The 26166-nt window shown below is 47.5% G+C and overlaps 1 protein-coding gene across 1 annotated transcript in view; it reads left to right on the top strand.

Moving 5' to 3' along the window:
* The window catches only part of tbck (TBC1 domain containing kinase), a 90525-nt gene that overhangs the window by 52163 nt on the left and 12196 nt on the right, over positions 1–26166 (top strand). Inside the window, exons 23-25 of the mRNA XM_071407701.1 lie at positions 8920–9101; positions 16354–16517; positions 23526–23685. Coding sequence (XP_071263802.1) covers positions 8920–9101; positions 16354–16517; positions 23526–23685 — 506 coding nt within the window. The remainder of the gene's footprint in view (positions 1–8919; positions 9102–16353; positions 16518–23525; positions 23686–26166) is intronic.

Here is a 26166-nt window from a genome sequence, read left to right on the forward strand (position 1 = left end):
CTGTTCTGCTGGCTTTGTGGGGGTGGCCACCTCTCTAGTAGGTTGTTCTCTGTCACACGCCATCCCCTCACCCTCTCCTCCAGCAGTCTGATCCTCTCCTCTAGTGCTCTGTTCTTCTCCTGTTTATGTTGTCTCACTACAGTCCAGAGTGCAGATATGTCTCTTTCCAGCTCTCCAGGTCTAGTTAAGGGGTGTTGTTGTGCTGACTTCTCTGCCTCTCTCTCTGTGTGTGTCTGTCAGGTTGTGAAGGATTGATATCCTCTTACCTGTGGAGCCCCAGGTTCCTTTTGTTTAATTGCATACTTGTGTTTTACCGGCTTGTAGCTACAAGAGATTCATGTGTACACCTCAAATAAAACCGTCTGTATTGCAGTAGGAACCAAAAACACACTACCTCTCCATCAGCAAGCAGACAGGCAGCTTTGGTGTCCTTATACACATGCCTTACTACATACAAACCTGCTTTTCATGTGCAAGTTGTCATCGTCTGGCTCTCAGCCAAGTACTGTAAACTTCAGAGCAGCGTATTTCATTTATCTTTCATCAACTAGTCAATTACCCTGGCTGTTTTCTCTTCCCTCAGGTGATGCTATTAATTGTATTTATTTAGTGCCTAGGCTGCCAAGCCAGTTCTGGTTATGACCTTTTACAGACCGCACTACGACGTCATGCCTCACAGTCATTATATATTTGACAGAAAGTTTATCTCTAACACACACACACACACACACACACACACACACACACACACACACACACACACACTGCCATGGAATGCGCTGGGGCTTGTTAAACCGGTTGTCAATCTCTCCTCGAGTATTAGGCTAGCCTCTGTTTAGCTGGAGGTGTGTGTGTGATTGCATGCAATATTCATGACCCTGGGCACTACAACATCATGCCTGACAGTCACCATGTAAGCCTGATAGATAATGTATTAAGCACTAGCTTTTTTGTGACCATAGATTCAAATATTGTAGATAGTTGAATGAAGGGCTATTTCAGACTGGTTAAAATGTTTGTAGTTGTTTATTTTTGTGATGGGGAAAGAAGCACCTCTCGGATTCTCTCTCTCTCGCTCTCGCTTTCTGTCTCTGAGCGTCGGAATAGAAGTTAACAGTCAAGATTAAGTTACAAGCGAGCGGGCTCTTAAATGATCCGGACACGCTCTTCTCCTCTTTTCCCTCCATAAACGGTGAATGGTGCCAGGGTCATTAATTCTCACTGACAAGACTATTACAGTTAATACCAGGGGAGGACAGTTCCCAGAGTGCTTAGAGGGAGGTGGCGCACGCACACCGTCATAAGGTTCTCTCGGTCATGCAGATCGAGCCCAGATCTCTGTCTGAACGACGTCTCTCAAAGTAAAACTGGCAAGAGACACATTAAGGATGTGCCATATGCCTCTACTGCGCCCATCAAGTGAAGCTCAGTCTCTGATCTCTGACCCGGATAGCTCTTCTCCTCCTCTGCCAAATCGTTTGGCAAACTGTTAAACAAAAGTCGCCCACCATGACAGCATGTCAAGATTAGGTGTTATCTTTTGTGTCATTCATTTCGGAGGCAAGATTAGAAGGCAGGAATTCGCTCCTGAAATTCAAAGATTGGGAGTTCAAATTGAATTGAATGAGGAACCAAAGCGAGGCAGGACTAAGCACGCTAAGTAAACCGAGGCAGGCACAGTAAGCTTGTTTTCGCCCTGCGAGCATTCTAGCACGCAACGTCTCAACGTGCTGATTTGTCCCCTCTTTGTTCCTCTGTTAGTTCAACATGTTGCCTTTTTAAAGTCATCTGGAACTTTTTCTTGTTTGGAAACTTGCCAACAAACACACACGTTACAATGGCTGGCTTGGCAGCAGGTAAGGCCCTGTCTTGGGTGTACTGATGATGCGGCAGCATTTGCCTTCACGCAACATTAGCATCCGCCTCAGTGAGGAGCACAGCTCACAGGCCTGAAGAGCTGTAGTTCTAGACATGTAGCTTGGAGTAATACAACCACCAAGAGCTGCCAGACCACTTCTCAGACAGGAAGTTGAATGTTTGGATAGACAGAAGCAGTGAGGATCTCAGGGTTGGATAGAAAGTGGATTGGATAGGGTTGCTTTATGGGTTTTGTGTTGTGTGTGTGCGCGTGCACACCATTTTAACCAGAATGGCCCGAGAGGCTACAGTACAGCTCCGTCAATCAATTAGCATTTTAAATGTAATCAAAGAAAGTGCCCGGGTGCATTTTTCTTTCTAGTTTACAGTAGACCATCTATTTACATTCTGCAGACAGTGTCCACATTGACATGTAGGGAACATTTGCCAGTGATTGTTGTCTCCTTCCCTCCGTTGTGTCTGATTGGGGCTGTGGCACTAGTCACTACCCGATCATTCAGAGTCACACCCATCTCCCACAGGGCCTTTGGCACAGACACATTTTAAAGGCACAATCTGCGATTTGTGTTTCAGCCTTAAACATAGCCAATGGAGTAGTACAGTCTCATATCTTGGGTTATGGTAGGCCAATGGAGTAGTACAGTCTCATATCTTGGGTTATGGTAGGCCAATAGAGTAGTACAGTCTCATATCTTGGGTTCTGGTAGGCCAATGGAGTAGTGCAGTCTTATATCTTGGGTTCTGGTAGGCCAATGGGGTTAGTGCAGTCTCATATCTTGGGTTATGGTAGGCCAATGGAGTAGTGCAGTCTCATATCTTGGGTTATGGTAGGCCAATGGAGTAGTGCAGTCTCATATCTTGGGTTATGGTAGGCCAATGGAGTAGTGCAGTCTCATATCTTGGGTTATGGTAGGCCAATGGAGTAGTGCAGTCTTATATCTTGGGTTATGGTAGGCCAATGGAGTAGTGCAGTCTCATATCTTGGGTTATGGTAGGCCAGGGCAGGACAGTTGTACTTAGACGTGCATTAAGTTATATTCTTCATGAATCAAGGGGTATTTGATCAAAATGGCCATTGAATAGAAGAGGCCATATCCCAGACTGCCTTTTTAATAGGGTTCCATATCCCCATTACCTAGCTAGCAGTTGCCAGAGTCCCTCCAGTCCAACGGTTGATTTGTGGCCCCGACAGTGTCAGAGCCCCCCTCATTCAATCAACCGCCACATAATCAACTGAATCTCTAACACACACACACACACACACACACACACACACACACACACACACACACACACACACACACACTGCCATGGAATGCGCTGGGGCTTGTTAAACCAGTTGTCAATCTCTCCTTGAGTATTAGGCTAGCCTCTGTTTAGCTGGAGGTGTGTGTGTGATTGCATGCAATATTCATGACCCTGGGCACTACAACATCATGCCTGACAGTCACCATGTAAGCCTGATAGATAATGTATTAAGCACTAGCTTTTTTGTGACCATAGATTCAAATATTGTAGATAGTTGAATGAAGGGCTATTTCAGACTGGTTAAAATGTTTGTAGTTGTTTATTTTTGTGATGGGGAAAGAAGCACCTCTCGGATTCTCTCTCTCTCGCTCTCGCTTTCTGTCTCTGAGCGTCGGAATAGAAGTTAACAGTCAAGATTAAGTTACAAGCGAGCGGGCTCTTAAATGATCCGGACACGCTCTTCTCCTCTTTTCCCTCCATAAACGGTGAATGGTGCCAGGGTCATTAATTCTCACTGACAAGACTATTACAGTTAATACCAGGGGAGGACAGTTCCCAGAGTGCTTAGAGGGAGGTGGCGCACGCACACCGTCATAAGGTTCTCTCGGTCATGCAGATCGAGCCCAGATCTCTGTCTGAACGACGTCTCTCAAAGTAAAACTGGCAAGAGACACATTAAGGATGTGCCATATGCCTCTACTGCGCCCATCAAGTGAAGCTCAGTCTCTGATCTCTGACCCGGATAGCTCTTCTCCTCCTCTGCCAAATCGTTTGGCAAACTGTTAAACAAAAGTCGCCCACCATGACAGCATGTCAAGATTAGGTGTTATCTTTTGTGTCATTCATTTCGGAGGCAAGATTAGAAGGCAGGAATTCGCTCCTGAAATTCAAAGATTGGGAGTTCAAATTGAATTGAATGAGGAACCAAAGCGAGGCAGGACTAAGCACGCTAAGTAAACCGAGGCAGGCACAGTAAGCTTGTTTTCGCCCTGCGAGCATTCTAGCACGCAACGTCTCAACGTGCTGATTTGTCCCCTCTTTGTTCCTCTGTTAGTTCAACATGTTGCCTTTTTAAAGTCATCTGGAACTTTTTCTTGTTTGGAAACTTGCCAACAAACACACACGTTACAATGGCTGGCTTGGCAGCAGGTAAGGCCCTGTCTTGGGTGTACTGATGATGCGGCAGCATTTGCCTTCACGCAACATTAGCATCCGCCTCAGTGAGGAGCACAGCTCACAGGCCTGAAGAGCTGTAGTTCTAGACATGTAGCTTGGAGTAATACAACCACCAAGAGCTGCCAGACCACTTCTCAGACAGGAAGTTGAATGTTTGGATAGACAGAAGCAGTGAGGATCTCAGGGTTGGATAGAAAGTGGATTGGATAGGGTTGCTTTATGGGTTTTGTGTTGTGTGTGTGCGCGTGCACACCATTTTAACCAGAATGGCCCGAGAGGCTACAGTACAGCCCCGTCAATCAATTAGCATTTTAAATGTAATCAAAGAAAGTGCCCGGGTGCATTTTTCTTTCTAGTTTACAGTAGACCATTTATTTACATTCTGCAGACAGTGTCCACATTGACATGTAGGGAACATTTGCCAGTGATTGTTGTCTCCTTCCCTCCGCTGTGTCTGATTGGGGCTGTGGCACTAGTCACTACCCGATCATTCAGAGTCACACCCATCTCCCACAGGGCCTTTGGCACAGACACATTTTAAAGGCACAATCTGCGATTTGTGTTTCAGCCTTAAACATAGCCAATGGAGTAGTACAGTCTCATATCTTGGGTTATGGTAGGCCAATGGAGTAGTACAGTCTCATATCTTGGGTTATGGTAGGCCAATGGAGTAGTGCAGTCTCATATCTTGGGTTATGGTAGGCCAATGGAGTAGTGCAGTCTCATATCTTGGGTTATGGTAAGCCAATGGGGTTAGTGCAGTCTCATATCTTGGGTTATGGTAGGCCAATGGAGTAGTGCAGTCTCATATCTTGGGTTATGGTAGGCCAATGGAGTAGTGCAGTCTCATATCTTGGGTTATGGTAGGCCAATGGAGTAGTGCAGTCTCATATCTTGGGTTATGGTAGGCCAATGGAGTAGTGCAGTCTTATATCTTGGGTTATGGTAGGCCAATGGAGTAGTGCAGTCTCATATCTTGGGTTATGGTAGGCCAGGGCAGGACAGTTGTACTTAGACGTGCATTAAGTTATATTCTTCATGAATCAAGGGGTATTTGATCAAAATGGCCATTGAATAGAAGAGGCCATATCCCAGACTGCCTTTTGAATAGGGTTCCATATCCCCATTACCTAGCTAGCAGTAGCCAGAGTCCCTCCAGTCCAACGGTTGATTTGTGGCCCCAACTGTGTCAGAGCCCCCCTCATTCAATCAACCGCCACATAATCAACTGAATCTCTAACACACACACACACACACACACACACACACACACACACACACACACACACACACACACACACACACACACACACACACACACACACACACACACACACACACACACTGCCATGGAATGCCCAGCTGCATGTCAGTCGGTCTCCCTCTGTCTCTCCCTCTCTGTCTGTCTGTGTGCATGGTTGGCTGGAGAGGAATCTGACTACCAGTGTTTCACTGGAATGACCTCCTGTCTGTAACCATATATTTGTGAGGTCCTGTACACTGAGAGCATACCGCCCCTCTACCGTAGTCTGTCCTGACAAACCCTCACCCCCCTTTCCTGGAATAAAGATCCATCTCATAATTGATTTTGTCTGTTGGTGGCAGGCCATGCCAAAAGCTCTCATTAGCCACACGTTTCATTTGCACAGAAAAAGGGGGCAGTGAAATAGAGAAAATAAAGAATGGGAGGATTCTGAATTCCCAATTTGCCCCAAATCCTCGAGTGGCGTTCTCTTACCCCCCGCTCCGTACACGACGTGAGAAAGAGGGGCTCAGTGAGTGGCGTTCTCTAATCCCCCGCTCCGTACACGACGTGAGAAAGAGGGGCTCAGTGAGTGGCGTTCTCTAATCCCCCGCTCCGTACACGACGTGAGAAAGAGGGGCTCAGTGAGTGGTGTTCTCTAACCCCCCGCTCCGTACACGATGTGAGAAAGAGGGGCTCAGTGAGTGGCGTTCTCTAACCCCCCGCTCCGTACACGACGTGAGAAAGAGGGGCTCAGTGAGTGGCGTTCTCTAATCCCCGCTTCATACACGACGTGAGAAAGAGGGGCTCAGTGAGTGGCGTTCTCTAACCCCCCGCTCCGTACACAACGTGAGAAAGAGGGGCTCAGTGAGTGGCGTTCTCTAACCCCCCGCTCCGTACACGACGTGAGAAAGAGGGGCTCAGTGAGTGGCGTTCTCTAACCCCCCGCTCCGTACACGACGTGAGAAAGAGGGGCTCAGTGAATGGCGTTCTCTAACCCCCCGCTCCGTACACGATGTGAGAAAGAGGGGCTCAGTGAGTGGCGTTCTCTAATCCCCCGCTCCGTACACGATGTGAGAAAGAGGGGCTCAGTGAGTGGCGTTCTCTAACCCCCCCGCTCCGTACACGACGTGAGAAAGAGGGGCTCAGTGAGTGGCGGTCTCTAACCCCTCGCTCTGTACACGACGTGAGAAAGAGGGGCTCAGTGAGTGGCGTTCTCTAACCCCCCGCTCCGTACACGATGTGAGAAAGAGGGGCTCAGTGAGTGGCGTTCTCTAACCCCCCGCTCCGTACACGATGTGAGAAAGAGGGGCTCAGTGAGTGGCGTTCTCTAACCCCCCGCTCCGTACACGACGTGAGAAAGAGGGGCTCAGTGAGTGGCGTTCTCTAATCCCCCGCTCCGTACACGACGTGAGAAAGAGGGGCTCAGTGAGTGGCGTTCTCTAATCCCCCGCTCCGTACACGACGTGAGAAAGAGGGGCTCAGTGAGTGGCGTTCTCTAATCCCCTGCTCCGTACACGATGTGAGAAAGAGGTGCTCAGTGAGTGGCATGGTCTAATCCCCCGCTCCGTACACGATGTGAGAAAAAGGTGCTCAGTGAGTGGCGTTCTCTAATCCCCCGCTACGTACACGACGTGAGAAAGAGGGGCTCAGTGAGTGGCGGTCTCTAACCCCCCGCTCCGTACACGACGTGAGAAAGAGGGGCTCAGTGAGTGGCGTTCTCTAACCCCCCGCTCCGTACACGACGTGAGAAAGAGGGGCTCAGTGAGTGGCGTTCTCTAACCCCCCGCTCCGTACACGACGTGAGAAAGAGGGGCTCAGTGAGTGGCGTTCTCTAACCCCCCGCTCCGTACACGGCGTGAGAAAGAGGGGCTCAGTGAGTGGCGTTCTCTAACCCCCCGCTCCGTACACGACGTGAGAAAGAGGGGCTCAGTGAGTGGCGTTCTCTAACCCCCCGCTCCGTACACGACGTGAGAAAGAGGGGCTCAGTGAGTGGCGTTCTCTAACCCCCCGCTCCGTACACGACGTGAGAAAGAGGGGCTCAGTGAGTGGTGTTCTCTAACCCCCCGCTCCGTACACGACGTGAGAAAGAGGGGTTCAGTGAGTGGCGTTCTCTAATCCCCCGCTCCGTACACGACGTGAGAAAGAGGGGCTCAGTGAGTGGCGTTCTCTAATCCCCCGCTCCGTACACGATGTGAGAAAGAGGGACTCAGTGAGTGGATGAAGCACTCGGAGAATGCATTCAAAGTAACTTGACTATCTTTTCTCTCATCCTGATTTTGTGTTATGTTGTAGTCAAGAGATCTTGAAGTAAAGGAAGGGGTTTGTATGTCACAGCTAAGCTATAAGCCCCTGGCTTGCGCTTGGTCACACACACAGACAGCGCTGGTGCTCAGTCAAGGTGTTTCATGATGACTATTACAGATGATTTACAGATTATTTATTTATGGTATCTGCCTTCAAGGTCAAACTAGTAAAATTGTCAGGAAGTGAGTGAGCAGCTCACGTTTGCACTAAACCCTGGTGCTAATTTGCATAATATCCTCTGCTTTTGTGCGGGGGGAGAGATGCTGCAGAAAATACATGGATAAAGGCGTGAAAGTTGTTTTAGGTGTCATTCACAAGTTCTGGAATTTGTGAGTCATTCATTCATTTTCCCAGACACCCATTTTTATCACAGATTACACCACATAGTGAGGCACTCTCCGCTCAGGCCTTTCACACTTATTTAATTACCTACTCTGTTGTTTAATTAGACTTACTATGCTGTTTTACTTAGAGAACTGTCCATTGTTATATGTTAGTATTTTGCTGATACAGGCTTGTCTTGTGTGGGTGCGACTGCAGTATGTGACATCGTGTTGTCACAATCTGCAGGAATTTAGATGTGTGGAAACATACAGGAAGGGACAGACAATGGTGGCAACGTCAGCTCTCTCAATCTGCATAGACAAGCTAAATCAGCTTTTGCACACCATGTTCCGTCCCTGTTTCCACCCATCTGCTAAACTGCCACGTAGGCAAATTAGGTTGTACTTTTTCTATAAGAGGAGAGAGACAACTCTGTTCGTTGGGCTTTCCTAACGATGCACTGTTGAGTGGTTGTTATTGATTGCTTCATTTTTGCAAATCTTATAATAAAGTTATTTTGAAGAATACAGTCTCTCATTTTTGGTGAGAATTACCATGACACACTACCAAATACGAACTGCTTCAGCTCCCATCCTGATTTAAAAAAAGAAAGAAGTAATTAATTTTATGTGCTGCAATTCAGCTTTTATCTGCCAAGTACGGCCTACATGAATAAATAATTTCATGAGTAAATAATAAAAATCATGACCCCCTCTTATCTTTGTTTCCCTTCCTCCTTCCAGAGATTGACATTGAGCGCTGCGTCCGGGAATCCATCAACCTGTTCTGCTGGACTCCCAAGAGCGCCACTTACCGCCAGCACGCGCAGCCTCCCAAGGCCCAGGGAGACAGCAGCACCAACGGCTTCGGCAAGACGGCCAACTACTACTCCTCAGACTACCAGGACATGCCCAAGACGGACCTGGTGAGCGCTCCTCCATCATCACACACAACTCACACACAGATATGGACACATTCACTCACACACAGATATGGACACATTCACGCACGCACTCGTGTGTGTATATATGTACTCACTCACATTCACGCATGCCCAAACTCATACACCTCACACACACACACGCACACACACACATGTTGGTTTTACTATCCTAACCTGAACCCTAAACCTAACTTTGAACCCTAATTGTAACCCTAAAATGGCTTTTTTCCTTTTGGGATAAAAAAATAAAAAATTTTTTTGTTATAATATTTTAAATTTTTACTACCCTTGTGAGTACTTTTGAAACACACGTACAGGCACACCATTTAACTATATTCTAGCTCCTTCATGCCCAGACAGGCCTTGCTGTAAGGCAGTGGGCCCTATTTAACCTGTTTGCAGCTACCTCAATCCACCCATCTCGTTATGAGTTTACATGTGTTCCCACTCAGACATGGGTTGTCCTAGGCCCCATGATTGAGCGGTGATGTCATAGACAGAATGTGCCTCTTGTGTGGTTTTCACACCCTAATGAAATCGTACGCTACGTGTCTATTGGTTGCTGTCGGTTACTCTCTCGGTGACATTTAGTCAAATGTAGACCGCCTCATTCTCAGACAGACAGCACTACAGTACACATGTAATGGAGATGGGGGACATTGAGGGTCAGTGAGAACTCTAGACCCAAAATGGCCACTGTATTGCTGTATTAATTAATTCCGGAATCAGTCAGTGTTTTTCCAGTTGCTCAATCTTTCATATGTTATTTATTGGAGGTTTCCATTTTCCGGTGGTCAGGCTGTCAGCTTTGACTGGCTATTTAATTTATGATTGTTCAGAGGGATAAAACTTGACTGACTGTTAATTTATGATTGGTCCGAGGGGAATAGGGGATGGTCCAAGGGCAATAAATCCTTGTAATCTGAACCTAATGGCTGGTTAACGCAGACACGAGGGGCTCAACCCTAAACCATTTAAACACGTCCAGTCTCTGGGGGCCCGATTACCACCCGCAAGTATCCTGGCTAGCTTCCTACTGCCCTCTTGAGAAGATTCAGACACATTTACTAGACAGACACGATCCTCTCAATCCCTATATGACGTGAGACACGTTTGACAGAACCGAAGGTAACAAATTCTAGTACCAAACCATTTTTCATGTTGTAGTATTGGGAAAAGTACCTAAGGTTCGGTATACCGTGTAACGATAGTCTGCAGCGCCCTCAAGATTCTTCCTCAGAAATCACAAGAAAGCACATAAAGGCAGGGAGGAACAGGAACACGGCTGTGAAACGTCAGTCTCATCAGAGAGGTTGGTTTACAGCGCTAGGCTTCCTTTTGGGGGTAACACAGAGGAGAATCACATACATGCAACATAATGGCCAATCTTAGAGGGAGGCTAGAGTATTGACCTGAATCCAGTTTTTCTTATTAATACCATGTTATAGGAGTGATGGTTTTATTGCAGCTACAGAAACCATAGGATACCAAAACTATAATGCTTCCCACTTTATTTCATATCCCTTTCTTCTACTACTGTGTGTTCCATACATTTCAGCGAATAACGTTATAGTGTATATTTTTCCAGTTTTTGGAATTGGACATGAAATTGTTACTCTTTTTAAAAAATACTCTCCTTCAAGACCATATTCTGCCTATCTGGGTTTGATCGTTTTAGTTAAATAACATCACATTTCACTCGACACCCAGAAGTTGAAAGAAACGACCACATCTGAAGATGGATTCTGTCATTTCATTTCTCAATATGCGTGTTGAGTTCATATCTGTTTGGTTGACTGTATGCCCCTACAGCGTGCAGTGAGTAACTTATTCAATTTCCCAAAGAACATTTCATTAAATCTGGACGAGATGCTGTTTTCATGACACCAGAGAAATGAAGTGTTTACTGTATGCCTGGACCCAGGACCCGGCTCTGCTCTGGGCCTAGCTCCAGTCTGTCTGTCAGCAAAAACACGGAGGCATTTTATTAAAAAGTGCCGCTCTGCTTGCCTCTGCTGCCAGAAAAGTTACTTCACTTCAGTTGAGAGGGACATTGGTAACTGCTGCGTGGCCATTAATGGAACATAAAAGACATTAGGGACTGTATTTATAAAGTTCTGTTCTAGGATTATCGGGATGACCACCCCCCTCCATATAATCTTATTCAATATGTTCTAAAAGGAATACATGTGGAGAGGAGTATCCTTCCTCCTTTGCAATCCTTTATTTCTTTGTGAAGGTTATTCCTTAATGGATTTCATGGCGGCTCCTAGGTTTCAAGTTAGCCATTTTCTGATCAGTTTCTTTACTCGTGATTTTAATTTATCTGGTCTGTCGCGACGGCAGATTACACTGAAATCCTTGATAGGGGATAGAGTCGTGCCATGAGAAATTATGCCGGCGTTTGTGCTAATACTGTAACTGAATGTCTGTACGTCACCATGACTATAATGGGAGTAATTGCAAATGCCTTCCGTATAGAATTACACTGAGGGATAATTGCCCTGTATGTATGGGAGTTCATATTGGGATGACAAATCGCTGCATGGTGAATGTACAACACGACTGTTGGCTATTCATTATCACTAGACCTCAGTCTAAGCTGGTTATCACCATGATGGGCATTGTCGTTATAGTACTGTACATTCATGTTCTCATGCTGATGATCATGTGAACCAATAGGGGCTATCAGGTTCCTCTGCACAGTAAACGTTGGTGAGGAAAAACAAGCTCTGGGTAGTGTTCAGTAGTGCACACCATCGCAAAGTGTTTTGAAACAGATAGTACAAATCTAAAACGTTATTGGACAAATGTGGACAGTTTCTCCCTGTTTCACACCATTTAAAAATGCTTACTCCATACTCAACTGAGCCTGGGTCATTATATTATAATGCCATTTAGCAGATCTTTTTATCCAATCAATGCGTGCATACATTTTCCATACGTGTGGTCCCGGGAATCAAACCCACTATCCTGGCATTGCCAGCACCATATAGTGTGTGTGTGTTGAGTAGAGTAGATATTAAAGCTGTCTGATTATACAAATTTATGACATCTTATTCACTTCTTAATGCATTCTAGGCTTAGGTTTTAAAGAGCTTTATATTGATTGTGATCTATTTTCTGGCATCATCCAGTTACCTTATCCAAGCAACAGTTATCATCATAATGGATTGCTCTTATCAGTCCTTCTCCTACTTCCTCACAGCTGATTGGATAAGGTGCTTACAGTTTGCCTGTGCTAATCCAAACTATTTGTTGTATTATTGTCAGTCTGTTTGTGAGTGCGTGCGTGTGTGCGCGGCTGTGTGTGCACCCGCCGGCCCGTGGCTGTGCTTTTGTGTGTGTGTGTGTGCGCCCGTGGCTGTGCTCGTATGTGTGTGCCCGCCGGCCTGTGTGTGTGTGGTCATTGTACAGCCTTTATTACTTCTTTATGGAGCCCTCCTATCAGTCATGGCTGTTTAGTGACTTCAAAGCCTCTCTCAGCCTATTGCGAGCAGTCTGAGCACTGATGGAGGGATTGTGTGTTCCTGGTGTAACTCGGGCAGTTGTTGTTGCCATCCTGTACCTGTCCTGCAGGTGTGATGTTCGGATGTACTGATCCTGTGCAGGTGTTGTTACACGTGGACTTCCACTGCGAGGATGATCAGCTGTCCGTCCTGTCTCCCTGTAGTGCTGTCTTAGGCGTCTCATAGTACGGACATTGCAATTTATTGCCCTGGCCACATCTGCAGTCCTCATGTCTCCTTGCAGCATGCCTAAGGCATGTTCACGCAGATGAGCAGGGATCCTCGGCATCTTTCTTTTGGTGTTTTTCAGAGTCAGTAGAAAGGTCTCTTTAGTGTCCTAGGTTTTCATAACTGTGACCTTAATTGCCTACCGTCTGTAAGCTGTTAGTGTCTTAACGACCGTTCCACAGGTGCATGTTCATTAATTGTTTATGGTTCATTGAACAAGCATGGGGAACAGTGTTTAAACCCTTTACAATGAAGATCTGTGAAGTTATTTGGATTTTTCGAATTATCTTTGAGAGACGGGGTCCTGAAAAAGGCACGTTTAGTTTAGAAACTATAAAGGGTTCTCCTTTGGGGACAGCCGAAGAACCCTTTTAGCTTGTAGATGGCACTTTTTTGATCATAGTGTATCAGTGAAATGCTTACTCCCAACAATGCAGAGAGAAACATAGAGATAGAATAGAAAAAAAAGATTTACACGAGGAATAAAAACACAATGAGTAAGGATAACTTGGCTATAAACATGGGCTACCAGTACTTAAGCTGTAGGAACAGGTACATGTTGACTTATAGGCCTTGAAGGCCCAGTGCAGTCAACATTCAGTTTTCCTCTGTCTTATCATATTGTACAACAGCTGATGAAAACTAACACTGTAAAAGTGTGAAAAAATCTAATGGCTGGTTTTAGTCCAACTGTGTGGTTGTATACGTTGCAAAAGACGCTCAGAGGTCTTAAAGCATTGAGTGCCTCCCTCTGATTCAATGACTGGACAGTTAAGTGAATAAAATACACCCGCTGAACCTAATGATAGTGAACTGCCTCTCGTTTGTATGAGTAAAGCACCCTCCTCCTTCTTCGTCTTTATCCTCTCCTTGTTTGCACAATTGCCCCTTGTGGGATAAATAGCCTAAAGTATTTTTAATTGAATTCTCTCTTTCACTCTTTTTCCTCTCTTCCTCCCACCCCTGCTCTCTCGTTCATGCTCCATGCTTCCTATTGACTCATGACAGGCAGTGAAATGTGTGATCTGTGCCAGCAGATCATCGGGCTCGTTGATGCATGTACCAATAGCAATCATCCCACTATCCCATCCTTCTCTCTCTCTCTCCCTCCATCAGTGAACGTGAGAGGTCTTCACAACTTGATTTGTGCTGAATCCTGAGGAGGATATCTTTTTTTGAATACATTCAACTGCCAAAGGCGTCGCCATCCATCGAGAAGTTCTACTTCAGATGATGCATTGACGCATATCACCTGCCCCTTGCCATGTATTGCCGTAGATTTTGTAATTATATATATCTACAAGGAGATGTTTCGTGGAAGCTTTAAGGTTTAGGTGACATTATACAAGAGTCATTTAGAATGCAGAACTACAGTGGCACACCTCTAGAGATGTCAAGACTGCTTACAAGGGGAAAGCTAAGTATGATTCCTCCTCAGGCTGCACACTCTGTTCACAGGAGATACTGGCACCTCAGTGCCACCATTGTCCCTGCCACACAGGCTCCTAAAACGTGCATATACTCTCAAGTCTTTGATGACAAATAGCAACAGTGCCAGTGGACTTCCTGGCTCTCCCCATTAACACTGCTCATCAGAGCCTGTCTGCGCTGTCACCTCCAGGGCAGCATTATCCTGTAGTGTCGACTGGAAAGGGAGAGTGCCTTTCCAAAATCCTCTGTCCTCAGTACAAAGTATTTTCTGCTTTGCCGGCAATGGCACTGATATCGCTTCGAGTCCTTCCTTGAGAACTACATACAGTATTTACATATTTACAAAAGACTGACAAAGCTATTATACAGTTCCACTGAATGCTGTTATTGTCACCAAGATATTCAAGTCTTCCTTTGAGAGTTCGATGTTTGCTGGTCAACTAAATAACAAACTGTACAGTCGTGGCCAAAAGTTTTGAGAATGACACTAATATTAATTTTCACAAGATTTGCTGCCTCAGTGTCTTTGGATATTTTTGTCAGATGTTGCTATGGAATACTGAAGTATAATTACAAGCATTTCATAAGTGTCGAAGGCTTTTATTGACAATTACATGAAGTTGATGCAAAGAGTCAATATTTGCAGTGTTGACTCTTCCTTTTCAAGACCTCTGCAATCTGCCCTGGCATGCTGTCAATTAACTTCTGGGCCACATCCTGACTGATGGCAGCCCATTCTTGCATAATCAATGCTTGGAGTTTGTCAGAATTTGTGGGGTTTTGTTTGTCCACCCGCCTCTTGAGGATTGACCAGAAGTTCTCAATTGGATTAAGGTCTGGGGAGTTTCCTGGCCATGGACCCAAAATATCGATGTTTTGTTCCCCGAACTACTTAGTTATCACTTTTGCCTTTATGGCAAGGTGCTCCATCATGCTGGAAAATGCATTGTTCGTCACCAAACTGTTCCTGGGTGGTTGGGAGAAGTTGCTCTCGGAGGATGTGTTGGTACCATTCTTTATTCATGGCTGTGTTCTTAGGCAATATTGTGAGTGAGCCCGCTCCCTTGGCTGAGAAGCAACCCCACACATGAATGGTCTCAGGATGCTTTACTGTTGGCATGACACAGGACTGATGGTAGCGCTGATCTTGTCTTCTCCGGACAAGCTTTTTTCCGGATGCCCCAAACAATCGGAAAGGGGATTCATCAGAGAAAATGACTCTACCCCAGTCCTCAGCAGTCCAATCCCTGTACCTTTTGCAGAATATCAGTCTGTTTTTCCTGGAGAGAAGTGGCTTCTTTGCTGCCCTTCTTGACACCAGGCCATCCTCTAAAAGTCTTCTCCTCACTGTGCGTGCAGATGCACTCACACCTGCCTGCTGCCATTCCTGAGCAAGCTCTATACTGGTGGTGCCCCGATCCCACAGCTGATTCATCTTTAGGAGACGGTCCTGACGCTTGCTGGACTTTCTTGGGCGTCATGAAGCCTTCTTCACAACAATTGACCCGCTCTCCTTGAAGTTCTTGATGATCCGATAAATGGTTGATTTAGGTGCAATCTTACTGGCAGCAATACCCTTGCCTGTGAAGCCCTTTTTGTACAAAGCAATGGTTTCCTTGCAGGTAACCATGGCTGACAGAGGAAGAACAATGATTCCAAGCACCACCCTCCTTTTGAAGCTTCCAGTCTGTTATTCGAACTCAATCAGCATGACAGAGTGATCTCCAGCCTTGTTCTCGTCAACACTCACACCTGTGTTAATGAGAGAATCACTGACATGATGTCAGCTGGTCCTTTTGTGGCAGGGCTAAAATGCAGTGGAAATGTTTTTGGGGGATTCAGTTCATTTGATGGCAAAGAGGGACTTTGCAATTAATTGCAATTCATCTGATCACTCTTCATAACATTCTGGAGTATATGCAAATTGCCATCATACAAACTGAGGCAGCAGACTTTGAAAATTAATATTTGTGTCATTCTCAAAACTTTTGGCCACGACTGTATACTGAGGGAACCTATTCTACCTGAGTGGTCATAATAACTCTCTCTTATCTCCTTCTCTCCAGTCGCGGGATCCCTTGGCGCTGAGTGACCTGAAAGCCGAGGTGTCCCCCCGTATCTCAGCCGAGGACCTCATTGACCTGTGTGAGCTGTCGGTTGGGGGTCAAACCAAGAGGAGCAAGGCCAGCAAGCCAAAGATCCTTGCCGTCGACATTCGCAGCATCGAGGAGTATCCTTCAGTGTGTGTGTGTGTGTGTGAGAGAGAGAGAGAGAGAGGGGAATTAATCAATCTGTTAAATTAATGAAGCCTTTTCTACATCAGCACATTAAGCAGTTCTCACAAAGTGCTTTTACAATAAAACCGAACTAGACCCCAAAGAGCAAGCACAGCAGAGACAGAGGTTTTCAGGACAGATTATTAAAATATGCCTCTTCTACCCCCAGGCTGTTTTGTGTTAGCACAGCACCACATAGAGAGACGAGAGCCCAAGTGTTCTGTTTTACTTTGAAGGGGAATTTATAGCATGTTGTCGTAAAAGATGGGTCGTACTGTACCTCTTTTGAATAAATGCATGTGTTATTGGCTATGTCTCCAGAGAAGGGATTGCTACTTAAATATGCTTTTTACCTTCAGGCTGTATTGGTGTTGTGCAGTACCACCACCAGTACAATAGCTGTGTGTGTGTGTGTGTGTGTGTGTGTGTGTGTGTGTGTGGTGTGTGTGTGTGTGTGGTGTGTGTGGTGTGTGGTGTGTGGTGTGTGGTGTGTGTGTGTGTGTGTGTGTGTGTGTGTGTGTGTGTGTGTGTGTGTGTTAGGCTTGCATGTAGCTGTTAGCTCCATCAAGACTGATCTACTCCATTCACACACTGCTAGGACACAGTCTAAGAAATATTTTCTGTTGGTTCAGTTCAGCCATGGCTTTGTGCAGAGTATACATTGGCTGTGTATATGGCTGGTCCTGTGTACAAGAACTGGCTTGCCTTCTGTGCTCTCCTCTATCTGGCTGAGGAGAGTATGGAGGTCTGGACAGTTAGCTACTGCATCAAATCAAACTGTATTTGCCACATGCGCCGAATACAGCAAGTGTGGACTTTACCGTGAAATGCTTACTTACAAGCCCTTAACCAACAGAGCAGTTCAAGAAGAGTTAAGAAAATATTTACCAAATAGACTAAAATAAAAAGTAACACAATAAGAATAACAATAACGAGGCTATATATAAAGGGGGCACCGGTACCGAGTCAGTGTGCAGGGGTACAGGCTAGTTGAGGTAATCTGTACATGTAGGTGGGGGTGAAGTGACTATGCATAGGTAACAAACGAACAGCGAGTAGCAGCAGTGTACGGGGGGAGGGCTGGGCAATGTAAATTTTCCGGTGGCGATTTTTATTAATTGTTCAGCAGTCTAATTGCTTGGGGGTAGAAGCTGTTGAGGAGCCTTTTGGTCCTAGACTTACTTGGCGCTCCGGTATCGCTTGCCGTGCGGTAGCAGAGAAAGCAGTCCTTCAAATTTTGGGGCTTTCCTCTGACACCGCCTATTATATAGATCCTGGATGGCAGGAAGCTTGGCCCCAGTGATGTACTGGGCCGTTCGCACTACACTCTGTAGTGCCTTACGGTCAGATGCCGAGCAGTTGCCATACCAGGCGGTGATGCAACCAGTCAGGATGCTCTCGATGGTGCAGCTGTAGAACCTTTTGAGGATCTGGGGGCCCATGACAAATCTTTTCAGTCTCCTGAGGGGGAAAAGGTTTTTGTCGTGCCCTCTTCACGACTGTCTTGGTATATTTGGCCCATGATAGTTTGTTGGTGATGTGGACACCAAGGAACTTGAAACTCTCGACCCGCTCCACTATAGCCCCGTCGATGTTAATTTGGGGCCTGTTCGGCCCGCCTTTTCTGTAGTCCAAGATCAGCTCCTTTTTCTTGCTCGCATTGAGGGAGAGGTTGTTGTCCTAGCACCACACTGCCAGTTCTCTGACCTCCTCCCTATAGGCTGTCTCATCGTTGTTGGTGATCAGGCCTACCACTGTTGTGTCATCTGCAAACTTAATGATGGTGTTGGAGTCGTGTTTGGCCACGCAGTTGTGGGTGACCAGGGAATACAGGAGGGGACTAAGTACACGCCCCTGAGGGACCCCACGGTCTGACCCTGAGGAGAATCCATTCGGCCTGTTTATTAGCTACCCCATAGCCTGTTAGCCACCTGCTAGCCTGTTAGCCACCTGCTAGCCTGTTAGCCACCTGCTAGCCTGTTAGCCACCTGTTAGCCACCTACTAGCCTGTTAGCCACCTACTAGCCTGTTAGCCACCTACTAGCCTGTTAGCCACCAGCTAGCCTGTTAGCCACCTACTAGCAAAAACTACTTGTGTGGGCTAAAGTTACAAAACCTCCACTGGATGGGAGGTTTATGGGTTAACTGAAAAACATTTGGACTTTTTTGTTACAGGGTGGAGAATACCTGTGAAATTCATATATCAGAAGTGTGAGATGCACTAATATGCTCTGCTGATTGGAGAAGCTGCTTTCATCTGCCGGTCAGTCATGGGAATCTATTACTAAAGTGAGACTGCCTGGGTTGTGAATTGACCTTGTACAAGGTAACATTGTTGAAGTCCTTGGAGTAATTCTTCTTGAAAAACCTCCAGCCCTATCACTGGGTGTGAACACGTCTGGCACATTTGACAGCCAATGGACAAAGTTACCCTGGATAAGAGTGCGCTAAGAAAATAAGGAGAGTGAATGTGCAGGGGGTTAGATCTGATTAGAAGTCCAACTTAACCTCTGGTTATAATTACATAGAGTTACCCAGACACTTTTTATTTACGTTTCTTTACCTTTCTCGGAGGAAAGAAAAGGCAGACTCCTTAAGGGGGATGTGATTTGTTCCCTCGGTGGGTGCGGCTGAATTATTGATTCATTACTGTGTGTGTGTGTGTGCATTACACAGCCTAACACACACTCAGGCACACACACACTCCCCCATGGATACACCTGATAAGTCCCTTAGATTACAAACGGGTTGCCAGATTCAATAACCCAGTAATCCATCTTGGCTAATCATAAAAGTGCAATATCACAAAACAAAAACACAGTTTGTCTGCACAGATGGACTGTTTGTTTTCTTCTAGTTCTATTTCCCTGACAGTTGTTCAGTTTATCAGGAGTAGACTTTCCAGCACTAAGTAACCAATACTCTTTCATCTTAAAAGTGAGCCACTCTCTCAAGAGTCATCATCGGAGGTCAGTGGAATGATAATTGTTTTAGGGGGAGTTAAAGCTCCATTAATCAGAGGGGGATTAGGGGGGAATACCTGGCAACCGTCCTCTCTCAGACTAAGTCCTCTCCATTCTATAGAGTCCTGATAGACAGCGGTCCCCAGGGCTCCTGACCCAGAATAACAAAGAGGGATTTGGGCCACTTAGAGCTGGCTACCCTGCATTGTGATGATTGTGAGATAAAATACAGTGTTGGGTCTCCAGTTGTGCACAAAGTTATTCAATTGATCACACCAATCCAGTGTTTTACTAGTGGTTGGTTTCCATGCCTGCATATATTCAAGAATGTAAATGATAATTGAACAGAGTACCAGATTTCAGACTGTAGCTACCTTTTTAAGTAGTTAGTGCACAGCTGTTTTAAACAACAGTTGTGTGGACTACCTTACATTTAGGGGTTCTAGAGCAAAGATTCAGTAACTCAAGTTAAATTGACTAAAGTGAAATATGTCAGTGTGTATAATGGCCTCTCTCTTCCCAGGAATCATTTAGTACGTGGCCTAAAATGCTTCAGGAAAGCAGTTGTGCACCATTCGTCTTAAAATTATGTAACGATAATGTCGATAACTACACTCGGAAACGGAGCAAGCCAGAAAATGATTATTACATTTTACAAGTATGTTTTTTGTTCTTCTCTCTGGCTCGCTTGTGCCTAGCTTTCACTGTTCCCTCAGCGCGAGCTGCCTGGCGCTCAGCAGATGGCTAACACTGTTCCCTCAGCGCGAGCTGCCTGGCACTCAGCAGATATCTAACACTGTTCCCTCAGCGCGAGCTGCCTGGCACTCAGCAGATATCTAACACTGTTCCCTCAGCGCGAGCTGCCTGGCACTCAGCAGATAGCTAACACTGTTCCCTCAGCGCGAGCTGCCTGGCACTCAGCAGATATCTAACACTGTTCCCTCAGCGCGAGCTGCCTGGCACTCAGCAGATATCTAACACTGTTCCCTCAGCGCGAGCTGCCTGACACTCAGCAGATATCTAACACTGTTCCCTCAGCGCGAGCTGCCTGGCACTCAGCAGATATCTAACACTGTTCCCTCAGCGCGAGCTGCCTGGCACTCAGCAGATAGCTAACACTGTTCCCTCAGCACGAGCTGCCTGGCACTCAGCAGATATCTAACACTGTTCCCTCAGCGCGAGCTGCCTGGCGCTCAGCAGATGGCTAACACTGTTCCCTCAGCGCGAGCTGCCTGGCGCTCAGCAGATATCTAACACTGTTCCCTCAGGGCAGAGCAGCCTGGCACTCAGCAGATATCTAACACTGTTCCCTCAGGGCAGAGCAGCCTGGCACTCAGCAGATATCTAACACTGTTCCCTCAGCGCGAGCAGCCTGGCACTCAGCAGATAGCTAACACTGTTCCCTCAGCGCGAGCTGCCTGGCGCTCAGCAGATATCTAACACTGTTCCCTCAGCGCGAGCTGCCTGGCGCTCAGCAGATATCTAACACTGTTCCCTCAGCGCGAGCTGCCTGGCGCTCAGCAGATATCTAACACTGTTCCCTCAGCGCGAGCTGCCTGGCGCTCAGCAGATATCTAACACTGTTCCCTCAGCGCGAGCTGCCTGGCACTCAGCAGATGGCTAACACTGTTCCCTCAGCGCGAGCTGCCTGGCACTCAGCAGATATCTAACACTGTTCCCTCAGCGCGAGCTGCCTGGCACTCAGCAGATATCTAACACTGTTCCCTCAGCGCGAGCTGCCTGGCACTCAGCAGATAGCTAACACTGTTCCCTCAGCGCGAGCTGCCTGGTACTCAGCAGATATCTAACACTGTTCCCTCAGCGCGAGCTGCCTGGCACTCAGCAGATATCTAACACTGTTCCCTCAGCGCGAGCTGCCTGGCACTCAGCAGATATCTAACACTGTTCCCTCAGCGCGAGCTGCCTGGTACTCAGCAGATATCTAACACTGTTCCCTCAGCGCGAGCTGCCTGGCACTCAGCAGATATCTAACACTGTTCCCTCAGCGCGAGCTGCCTGGCACTCAGCAGATATCTAACACTGTTCCCTCAGCGCGAGCTGCCTGGCACTCAGCAGATAGCTAACACTGTTCCCTCAGCGCGAGCTGCCTGGCACTCAGCAGATAGCTAACACTGTTCCCTCAGCGCGAGCTGCCTGGCGCTCAGCAGATATCTAACACTGTTCCCTCAGCGCAAGCTGCCTGGCACTCAGCAGATAGCTAACGTTGTTCCCTCAGCGCGAGCTGCCTGGCGAACAGCAGATAGCTAACACTGTTCCCTCAGCGCGAGCTGCCTGGCACTCAGCAGATATCTAACACTGTTCCCTCAGCGCGAGCTGCCTGGCACTCAGCAGATATCTAACACTGTTCCCTCAGCGCGAGCAGCCTGGCACTCAGCAGAGCTTAACAGACATATTGTTTTTTGTTTTCTTTCTTTCCCCTCATTATGTCAATTTAAGCACTTTTCCAGTTCCCACCCTCCCGGTCTTTCTCCCAGCCAGAGCAGCTGCTGTCTCATGATAGAAACTTCTGGTAGCCTCTGTTAGTCTGACAGACCAAGGCAGACCCCCTGTCTCAAGTTCACCTCAGACAGAAAATGACATGCACACATTCAATTATTACACTCTGGGTGGGGTGTGGTCATGGGGGAGATGCACTGTAAACTGTGATGCACTGTGTCCATGATTGCTCTTACCCAGAAGGTATTTTTAAATCAGTGATCTTGTATTGTCTTGTAGTATTCATTATGCATGACTAAACAGAGGTGGAGAAATTATTGATTTAAAGATTTCTTTAGCATCTCTTTCAATCATTTTCCATATTGTGGACATCAAGCATATTTTACACCCAATTGCGCACAGACATTTTAAGTGATGTCTGCAATGAATCTGATTGGAGCAAGCAAGCTACCATGGCCTTGGTGTATTAGCTAGCCCTTGACAGGCCTAGTCCACTATAGATCCCTGCATTTTATAATAGACAGACAGTGTGAACACATGGCCTGGAGATGTATTGCCCTGTAAATTTGAACCAACCGCATTCGGAGCCTGAGATTCATCACCGTGTCAGAGCCCCAAATCATATCCAGTTGCATTGTTTTAGGCCCATAACAGTGAAACTGCAGTCTGTGGGACATTTCCCTCCACTCAGTCATGTTCTAATACTGCAGCAGTGTTAAAGAGACTTTTATCAGGATGAGGGATTGGAAACAGTTTCTGTCTCCCTATCCCCACACTGTAAAAAAAAAAATATGTATAATGATTTGACATACAATTGTAAGGCAACCTGCTGCAATACGATTGGGAGTTTTTTCAACACACAAAGTTTTTGTTGAGTTTGTTCAACATCATTTTTTTTAAACTCACGATCTAATTGCTGCTGGTTGCCATGAAATTATACGTTGAATCAACATTATTTATTTAACAATTACAGTGCACATGATACATGTAAAACACTTGCAGAACCTTCAAGAAGTTAAAAGTTAACTTGTGAAATTAGGTAACAGTTTAGCTGAACAGCACTATACTGTAGTGTAAGAATCAGACGTTCATACCCGTAGTGGTATGCAGGGATTTAAACACCTTTATGGAGCTCACGGTATCACTACTGAATGCTAATAGACTTAATGAATGAATTATGATGTTGGTATAATCATAGCCGCGGGAAGTAGGGGTGCCGAGAGTGCTGCAGCACCACCTGAAAAATCTGAATAAAAATCACATTTATTATTCATTATTATTATATAACAAAAATCACAAAGTAGTGCACTGGGCCTTTAGTAGTCCTGTGTTAGCGGACCAATATAGCCGTCTGCAGCACGGGCATACAATCCCCTCCCCTAAACCACTTCCCGCGGCTATGGTTATAATGCAGTGTTTGACATAAGCAAGTATGGCCCTCTTCTAATTACTTATTAGTCACCCTAACTTATTGAGGACATTGAGACTTTACATAGACTGGTGTACATTTTAAAGCATTGTCCCTTAACCCAGGGTGTTCAGCTTCGGCCGAGGCCACATCTCGGGCAGCATCAGCATCCCCTACAGCACGGCGTTCTCTCCGGACGGGGAGCTGGTGCAGTGTCCCGCCACCGGCACCCTCCAGAGCTTCAGGGGACGTGTCATCGTGGTCATCAGCCACGCCATGAAGAGCGCTGCCATGGTGAGAGAAAACACACACACGTTTAGGGATACACAGACATGCATGAACGCAATTGTACACACATTGAACCTTTATGTGGTGAAGTCCCATTGAGACCAATTTCTCTTTTACAAGGGAGCCCTGATTCACAAGTGCATGCATCTGCACACACTCAAACACACATGTATGCATGTGCACCCTACGCACACACATACACACACACACTGTGTCTGCAGCTAGGAAGGTTAACTTGCACTGAGCAATTTAATTTATTCCACCTGCAAGTTCAACAAGCCAGACTGTTTAGGATTCAATTAGGCTCATATTCCGTTCCTCCACAGACCTCCACTCTAAGTCATTGTCACGGCTTTCTTCCTGGGATGAAAGAGAGGACCAAAATGCAGCGCGGCTAGTGTTCAACATGTTTAAATAGACGAAATAAACGGGAACACTATACAAATAACCAAATAACAAATGTGAAAACCGAGACAGTCCTATCTGGTGCAGAACACAAACACAGAGACACAAAACAAGCCTCCTATATATGATTCTCAATCAGGGACAACGATTGACAGCTGCCTCTGATTGAGAACCATATTAGGCTGGACACAGAAACAGACAAACTAGACACACAACATAGAATTCCCACCCAGCTCACGTCCTGACCAACACTAAACAAGCAAAACACATAAGAACTCTGGTCAGGACGTTACAGTACCCCCCTCCTGAGATGCGGACTCCGAACGCACCCCTAAAACTCAAGAGGAGGGTCTGGGTGGGCATCTGTCCGCGGTGGCGGCTCCGGCGCAGGACGAGGACACCACTCCACCATTGTCTTTGTCCCCCTCCTTAGCGTTCTTTGAGTGGCAACCCTCGCCCCCAACCTTGGTCTAGGAACCTTCACCAAGGCCCCCCCCTAGATAGAGGAGACAGCTCAGGACAGAGAGGTAGCTCAAGACAGAGAGGTAGCTCAAGACAGAGAGGTCGCTCCGGACCGAATGGCCGCTCCGGACCGAATGGCCGCTCCGGACCGAATGGCCGCTCCGGACCGAATGGCCGCTCCGGACCGAATGGCCGCTCCGGACCGAATGGCAGCTCCGGACCGAGGGGCAGCTCCGGGCGGCTCATGACTGGCGGGCGGCTCATGACTGGCGGGCGGCTCATGACTGGCGGGCGGCTCATGACTGGCGGGCGGCTCATGACTGGCGGGCGGCTCATGACTGGCGGGCGGCTCATGACTGGAGGGCGGCTCATGACTGGAGGGCGGCTCATGACTGGAGGGCGGCTCATGACTGGAGGGCGGCTCATGACTGGAGGGCGGCTCATGACTGGCGGGCGGCTCATGACTGGCGGGCGGCTCTGGCAGCTCCTGACTGGCGGGCGGCTCTGGCAGCTCCTGACTGGCGGGCGGCTCTGGCAGCTCCTGACTGGCTGGCGGCTCTGGCAGCTCCTGACTGGCTGGCGGCTCTGGCAGCTCCTGACTGGCTGGCGGCTCTGGCAGCTCCTGACTGGCTGGCGGCTCTTGACTGGCTGGCGGCTCTGGCGGCTCCTGACTGACGGACGGCTCTAACGGCTCGGGACAGACGGCGGCTCAGACGGCACTGGGCAGACGGACGGCTCAGACGGCACTGGGCAGACGGACGGCTCAGACGGCACTGGGCAGATGGACGGCTCAGACGGCACTGGGCAGACGGACGGCTCAGACGGCACTGGTGGTACTGGGCTGGGGCGGGAAGGTGGCGCCGGATATACCGGACCGTGAAGGAGTACACGAGCTCGTGAGCACCGAGCCTGCCCAACCTTACCTGGTTGAATGGTCCCCGTAGCCCTGCCAGTGCGGCGAGGTGGAATAGCCCGCACTGGGCTATGCTGGAGAACCGGGGACACCATTTATAAGGCTGGTGCCATGTACACCGGCCCAAGGAGACGTACTGGAGGCCAGATATGTTGAGCCGGCTTCATGGCACTTGGCTCAATGCTCACTCTAGCCCGGCTAGTGCGGGGAGGTGGAATAACCCGCACCGGGCTAAGCACACGTACAGGAGACTCCGTGCGCTCTTCCGCACAACACGGTGTCTGCCCGTACTATCTCTCTCCACGGTTGTCCCGGGAAGTTGGCGCAGGTCTCCTACCTGACTTCGCCACACTCCCCTTTAGCGCCCCCCCAAAGAAATGTTTGGGTGAGCCTCTCGGGCTTCCAGCCGCTCTGCCTTGCTAGCGCCTCATAATGCCGCCTCTCCGCTTTCGCTGCCTCCAGCTCCGCTTTGGGGCGGCGACACTCCTCTGGCTCTGCCCAGGGTCCTTCTCCGTCTAGGATTTCCTCCCATGTCCATTCCTCCTGGTACCGTTGCTGCTGTCGCTGCTGCCCGTTTCCACGCTGCTTGGTCCGAGTTTGGTGGGTGATTCTGTCACGGCTTTCTTCCTGGGATGAAAGCGAGGACCAAAATGCAGCGCAGCTAGTGTTCAACATGTTTAAATAGACGAAATAAACGGGAACACTAT

This window comes from Salvelinus alpinus, chromosome 6 (genome assembly GCF_045679555.1).
Source record: "Salvelinus alpinus chromosome 6, SLU_Salpinus.1, whole genome shotgun sequence".
NCBI lineage: Eukaryota > Metazoa > Chordata > Actinopteri > Salmoniformes > Salmonidae > Salvelinus > Salvelinus alpinus.